The sequence below is a fragment of the Alexandromys fortis genome, unplaced genomic scaffold, assembly GCF_014885135.2.
Source record: "Alexandromys fortis isolate MF-2015 unplaced genomic scaffold, M_Fortis_MF-2015_v1.1 scaffold_92, whole genome shotgun sequence".
In the NCBI taxonomy this organism is placed as follows: Eukaryota; Metazoa; Chordata; class Mammalia; order Rodentia; family Cricetidae; genus Alexandromys; species Alexandromys fortis.
Genome location: NW_026067972.1, coordinates 7110002 through 7117267, shown reverse-complemented (window position 1 = coordinate 7117267; position 7266 = coordinate 7110002). Strand labels below are relative to the sequence as shown.

Sequence of the window (7266 nt, the reverse complement as noted above, 5' to 3'; positions counted from 1 at the left end):
AGTTGTGAGCTGCCATGTGGGTGCTGGGAATCGAACTCAGGACCTTTGGAAGAGCAGTCAGTGCTCTTAACCACTGAGCCATCTCTCCAGCCTTTGTCTTAGGTTTCTATTGCAGTGATGAACACCACGACCAGAGCAACTTGGGAGGAAAAGGTTTATTTCAGCTTGTAACTCTCAGGTCACTCTCGGTCTCCAAGAAAAGTCAGGGCAGGAAGCTGGAGGCAGGCATTGAAGCAGAGGACATGGAGGAGTGCTGCTTACTGGATTGCTCCTCATGGCTTGCTCTGCCTACTTTCTCTACTTTCTTATAGAACCCGACCATCTCTCCAGCGGTGGCACCACCCACAATGGACTTGGCCCGCCCATATTGATCACAAATTAAGAAAATGCCCCACAGACTTGCTTACACGCCAATCTCAGGGAGGCATTTTCTCAGTTGTGGTCTCCTACTCTCCAATAGCTCTAGCTCGTGTCAAGCTGATAAAAACAAACAACAAAAAAACAAACAAAAAAACCCAAAACAAAAAATCAAAACCAAAACCAAAACAAACCAACAACAACAACAACAACAAAACAGGACAAGGTTCCGTCTGCTCTCTCTTTGTGTGTGTGTGTGTGTGTGTGTGTGTGTGTGTGTGGTTATGTGCTTGTGTGAATGTATGTGGATGCCTGTGGAAGCCAGAAGATGTAGGATGCCCTAGAACTGGAGTTGCGGGTCATTGTGAGCCTCACACAACATGGGTGCTGGGAACTTAACTATGGGTCCTCTGAAGCCAAACATTCAAACCATGAAGCCATCTCTCCAACCTATCTTTCTTTGTTTTTTTGAGATAGTCTCATGTAGCCCAGGCTGGCCTCAAACTCATTATGTAGCCAAGGATGACCTCAAACTTTTGATCCTCCTGCTTCCCTTTCCCAAGTGCTGGAATTACAGGTGAGCATTACCACACCCAGTTTATGCAGTGGTGAGGATGGAACCCAGGGTTTCCTGTTCACACGCTCTGCCAACTGAGGTACATATCTAGCCCTCCATCTGTCCTTTCTTCGAGGGCAGTGGGGCCCAGAAGCTAATGAGGTTCAAGGGAAGAAGTCTCTACCTTCCATTCCTGTTCACACAGGGCTAGCAGCAGTGGATTCTTGGGCCTGTGAATGAATACTTCGGCACCCGTTGGCTGCAAGGTGTAGTACCTGGGTTTCAAATCAATCCAGCTTGCAGGGAGGGTATGAAGTGCTTTAAGAAAAGGGAGGCATATATATGCCCTTTCATCTTGTGACTCTTGTGGATGATGCTGTGGCATGCACACATTCATGGTAGAATAAACCAGTGAAACAAAACCATAAATCTGACCAAACATATGATAAGTCAGGCCAGAAACTTAAACCAGGTCAGAGGATTGCAGATAACACTGGAATCTCAGTGCCTAGGTGGCGGGAGGAGGATCCAAAATTCAAGGTCACTGTTAGCTGTACTGTGATTTATATTCTTAGCTACACACAGAGGCAGAGGCTGGAAGATCAGGAGTTCAAGATTGTCTATAGCCACTTACTGAGTCTGAGGCCACCCTAGGTAACATGGGATTCTGTCTAGAAAACAATAAAAATCCCACTATGGTTTCTTGGTGTCACCAACTCTGTACTGGGCAAAGTAGGCTGCAGGGGAGAAATATTCAGAGGAGCTGTACTCGGGGGCCCTGTGAGGCTGGAGGACTCACTGTCAGAAATATTCAGAGGAGCTGTACTCGGGGGCCCTGTGAGGCTGGAGGACTCACTGTCAGAAATATTCAGAGGAGCTGTACTCGTGGGCCCTGTGAGGCTGGAGGACTCACTGTCAGAAATATTCAGAGGAGCTGTACTCGTGGGCCCTGTGAGGCTGGAGGACTCACTGTCAGAAATATTCAGAGGAGCTGTACTCGGGGGCCCTGTGAGGCTGGAGGACTCACTGTCAGAAATATTCAGAGGAGCTGTACTCGGGGGCCCTGTGAAGCTAGGGGCACTGTCATCATGTTTGGCTTTCTAGAACTCCTGAGTTCCCCATAATCTCAGAAGTCAAGCAAAGGAAAAGAGACGCATTCTCTATTACAAGAAGTCCTTAAAGAGGGCCAGGCCTTCTTATTTCCTGAGATGGTTAGTGGTGGTCCTGCCTCCATCCAAGTGTCCACATCCGAAACCGTGGAGCTGCCTCTGCTTCCCTAGCTCTCCACCCACCTCTAAAGAGGCTCCATCCTCCGCCCTGGCATTTTATTCACACCTGTCCCCTCCCTCACCCTGCATCTGCTTTAGTTCAGCCTCATCCTCTTCACCCACCTCCCTACTGACATCTCACCCTCCAGCCTCGCCTTCTCCAATTCACCACTAGAGTAACCTAAGCTCAGATCTGTTGCCCTTAGTTACAGCCTTTAATCCATCCCAAATGTACTCTGTATTTTTTCTTCCATGTCTGGTGCCTGGAATTCTTGCCTTTTCTTCACCACATCAGACTTGTGTTCCTAATTCTCTTCTAAGAGCTGATTAGCAGTGTTGACTCTGTGAAGTCCTCCCTTACCACTGGATAAGAGCCCCATCTTTGGGCACTGGGCCCTGCTTCTTGGTTCTCCTGTGGTACTCATGGTGCCTCAAACAACCCTGCTCTGGGCATACTTCTACAGTGAGAATCTACTTGTTGAGCCCAGCCCAGCATCTAGGTCCTTTCTTAGATTTTTTTTTTTTTTTTTTTGAGAAGGAGCTGTGTATGTAAAGACTAAGGTTCTGGCAAACCCAAACCCAGTTTTCCACAGAGGAAGATGGAGAAGAATGTCCTCTCTCCAGGAGCCACATGGACACACTGGGAGAATCCACCCTTAACTGAAAAGCCATCTGACTACAAGGCACATAGACCAGAGCAGACATATAGGCTAGTCTTCCAAAATGCTCATCTACTATCTTTGTGATGCTCTGTCTTTCACTTTCAGGAAATGGCCCAGTCACTGAGTTGATGCCCTGGCAATCTCCATCCCTTAGACTCAACAGGTAACAGCAGTCTCAAACTCCTCTTTCAGCTCCAACAGCCAAAAAGTGAGAATGGCAGCATCCTCTCACTCTCAGGATCACCATGCGCTGCTATTCATGCTGACTTATACCTATAAACCTCCCTGTTATCATTCGAGCCAATCTTCTCCTGGAGCTGTTACTAGTCTCTGCATCCTTAAAGTACCAGGACCTGAGCAGACATGTAGCAAACACTCATGAACTAAACAAATGAGTTATTGGGTAATCTGGTTTCAGTGAGGCTAGACTAGCATTCTCTCAAGCGTGCAAGGACCACGTCTGCTGCCACATGCCACTCTGTATCTTATGCCACCAACTGCACAGGAGGCAGAGTGTTGCTTGATGAAATTAAGTACTCAAAAGCTCTATTTGTTTTTCTTGCAACAAATCTCTTCCAAGACGTAGACTGTGTGGCTGCACCGACTAGTTGAACAGACAACAGGCCAGAGGGCTGCCACCCATACCAATAACAGCCCAAATACTACACAATTGCTCAACAGAGCCCTGGGAAGCAGGGAGTTCCCCTGGATCAGTGAGGTGTATGGCACAGCTGTCACACAAATGGGTCATCCCAAAGTTTCTGGAAGACAGACACAGCAGGAGCAGAGCCCAGGGAATAGATCATCAAGAAGAGCTCCTGTCTCTTTCCTAAGGAGACAAGAAGAGACCCTGGGGAGCCCAGAGATAGGCTGGGACCTGGTTCAGCTGCTGAGATGCATCCAGGCCAATTAAATAATTGGCATGATAGGGAAAGAAGGGAAGCCACTCCTTTTGGGCAAACTCCCACCCCACACAGGAGGCTCAAGGCAGCTGTGGTAACAGCAGCAGCAACAACAAGGCAGGGATTTCTTCCTCTGCCTCCCACTAGCTGAGAGCTAATGCTTAAATTAGCACCTTGGAAACACCCAGATCTACTGGCTGCACCTTCTCTTTCAAGGACTGCCACTCCTGCAAGCCTCTTTTTCAAGATAAGTTTCTCTTTCAAGTAAAAATAAAGAAAAAGATGCTTCTCCTGGGAGAGGGCTATTGTATGATGGGGCCCAAGACACAGGCCTCTGTCCACACATACAGGTCCTGAAAGGGGCAATGAAGCCAATAATGGAGCTTCCATTTTTTTCTTGGGGTCTAAGGAGGCAGACTTCACTCTGCTCTCAGGGAGCTCACTCATGGAATGAGCTAGAGAAATAAGCTTTTTACCGAACTATATGTTCCAGCAGGGCATGGCCCCATCTAAACTTATGTGGCTAATCACTGTGTTCCTGATACCTTGTGTAGTATTTGAAACAGTGTAGATGGTCAGTATTTGGTAAATCAATTTTCTGAGTCAATATATCAGACGCCGTGGTATTCTTTGGAAGGGAGAATGAGGAACTATTGTTTGCCAGGTGGTGGTGGCACACGCCTTTTATCCCAGCACTTGGGAGGCAGAGGCAGGCGGATCTCTGTGAGTTAGAGGCCAGCCTGGTCTACAAGAGCTGGTTCCAGGATAGGCTCCAAAAAGGAACTATTGTTTAAACATTAAATAAATAGTTTGTCTTCATTTTTGTAAATGGAAAACCAGTTCAAAGAGAATAAGAGACTTCCTAGAGGTCACTATAAATAACAGCAAAAAGTGGAAGACACCCCAAGTGCATCTGAGCCTGGGACCCTGCTTTTGATGGTCTTCCCCAGCACCCCACAAAACTGTTCTACTCTCTCCTTCTGTGGTGTGTGTCTTGATTCCTTATGACCCAAATGAAGGTCCCTGGGGGAAAGGCTACACAAGGGTCTGCTGCTCTCAACAGAATAAAGGGCCCTTAAGGATTCTGGGGTGTCTCTAGACTTGAATATAGGAGCAGAGTCAAGAAACAGGGTCTATGACCCACAAATGTTGGGCTATATTGTTATTTCTTTAAGATTCACTCAACCTCAACACAGTCTTCTTGTGCAGACTACCCTAGCTTTCAAAAAAGGGTGTGAGCAGCTACAGCTATCCTAATGAGGACCCCCTCACCGCAAACTCCTCCTTCTTCAGGGCCACACAAACCAAAACAGCTCAGGAGTCTTCCACCCGTGATTAAGAATAATACCAGGAAATAACCTTCACCAAGGATATCTGCACAAACCTGATGGCCTTACCCCTTCTTCTCTTTCTTGGACAGCTATTATCTCAGGAACCTCAGATGAGAAAAAAGAACCAACTCCTTTATTCGACTTACTAGAAGCTCCACCCCCTTCACCCACCCTTCCACACAGGATTAGCTTAGATTAGTTTAGAACTGAAGGGCATTCTAGTTTGGAAACAAGGTTAGCTGAATAGGGAGCCTATAAGCAAAGTTCTAACCCAATCAAGGTCCTTCTTTACGTTCATAACACAGACTGCTCCCTGGGGGATATTCTGGTAGAGGAATCAATGTAGGAAAAAGTCCTCCAGGACCTCTCTCAGTTTAATGCTGTACACTTCTACAAAGCCCAATCTGTTCCAACATCATAAAATGTAGAGGACATGTATCTCCAGCTAGATGCCAATTATCCAGCAAACTATATGGCATGGGGATTGCCATAGCTCCCACCTTCCTACCTTGGTCCATCTTAGCTACTGTAATAGGCAAGTTACTTATCTAGGAAACCACAAAGCATACTGTCAATTGTGAAGCTGCAGACCCAAGAGAAGAACCTATTCTGGGCCACCCTGACTAACACCGAGGGAAGAGACCTAGGGAGCCCCGGAGCTTCAGGGGTGGAAGAGCACAAGTCAGTGCCAGCAGAGAGCACGGCATCCACACCTTTTGGTTCCTAGCCTCTCCTGCCTCCTTTTAGCTCTTACAGCACGGGCCCCAAGGTGGGTGAAGTGAACGAATACAGCCTCAGCATTCTGCCCCTCCCCCTTCTCTAGTCCAGCTGGCTAGGCCTCTGACTTTCCTACCCATTTGCTGGCCCCAATGACAGCCAGGTAGCCCTAGGGCAATGGCCAACAGGCATCATCTTCTTTAGGCCATGCCTCCACAAACCGGTATCTCCCTCCCCCTTCCATCCCCTCGGCGCCGGCATCGATGACATCATTCCTGCCTGACTCCAGGACCGCGGACCCGAGGCAGGATCCCCGCCCTGCAAAGACTCCAAGCACGTAGGCCTAAGATGACAAGGGCTCTTCCGAATTCCCAACCGGTCTGCACAGGCTGCTCCAGCGCAGCGCCACCTCCTATTCTGGAGGTATCTTAGTGTTCGCATGGACACCCTTGATCCTTGATGACATCTCGCCACCGCACACTCTTCCCCGATTCCAGATGCCCCCAGCTTGAACTGGGGGCGCTCCTCTCTCTCGAGAAGGGAATTCCCAGGGCCTGCACCGAACCTCTGCCCTCATCGGTGCCTGGTTCCCATTCAGCTTTGCTATTTATATAAAGGACTGGAGGGCAGGCCTCTGCAAAAGCCTATTTGCAGTCCTCTTTAGACTGACTGATCTCCTGGCCTTCTCCCTCGCCCTGAGCATCACAGGCCTCGAAGGCTAACCGCCTTTCTTATCCACCCCCATCCCGATTCTCTGGGCCTGCTGCCAAAGCAAAGATGCCCTATGACATCCCTCTAGATGCCCCCCCCCCCCCACTAGCGGTGTGCGCTATCGGGCTTCTCTCGGTCCTATCCGAAGGCGTTCTGCCTCCACTGACCGGGTCCTCCGCCCTTCCAGGTCCTTCGCTCTCACCGCAGGTAGTCTCCCACGGTTTTCTCGCTCTGCAAGACTCCCTCCCCCGGCACTGCGTTTTCAGGGCTCCCCCTGCCTTATCAGATGGCGCCCCCCTCGCACAATCCCCACGGCCTAGTTCCTTCCCTCCCCTCCGGCGGCGCCCCTCCCGGCCCTGGCCTGCCCGCCGCCCGCCCCCTCACCAGCGGCTGCATCTCCGAGTGCGCGGTGGGCACCTGGAACCGGTCGATCTCCTCCATCATGGTGCCGGCGGGCGAGCGGGCCAGGGGCCGGGCGCGGCCAGGGACGCCGACGGGACCGCGCGGGGCGGCGGCCCCAGAAGCCCGGCAGATGATGCAGACTAGGCCGCCCCTGACCAGTCGGGCGGATAAGCGGATGGAAGGATGGACAGGCGGCCAGAGGCTCGCGGGCTGACTGTGGCTGGCGTAGCTCCGTGGGGTTGCCTAGAGCTACCGCGGCAGTGGCCCCGCGGAGCCGCAGGTCTTGCCTCGCCTCCTCCTCCGCCGCCGCCTCCTGTCAGCAGCTCAGCCACTGCGGTGACTCTGCAACTCCACTTCCGG

The 7266-nt window shown here is 50.5% G+C and overlaps 1 protein-coding gene across 10 annotated transcripts in view; it reads right to left on the bottom strand.

Annotated features, from left to right (window-relative positions):
- Positions 1–7264, bottom strand: part of Fam219a (family with sequence similarity 219 member A) — a 54096-nt gene extending 46832 nt beyond the window's left edge. For 3 of the 10 annotated variants that reach the window (XM_050156137.1, XM_050156133.1, XM_050156138.1), the window contains exon 1: positions 6889–7263. In XM_050156137.1, coding sequence (XP_050012094.1) covers positions 6889–6948 — 60 coding nt within the window. In that variant the 5' untranslated portion in view covers positions 6949–7263. Of the gene's footprint in view, positions 1–6888 lie in introns of all 10 variants that reach the window. The other 7 variants (XM_050156130.1, XM_050156136.1, XM_050156132.1 and 4 more) reach the window with 6 other exon arrangements.
- Positions 7265–7266: the final 2 nt, after the last annotated feature.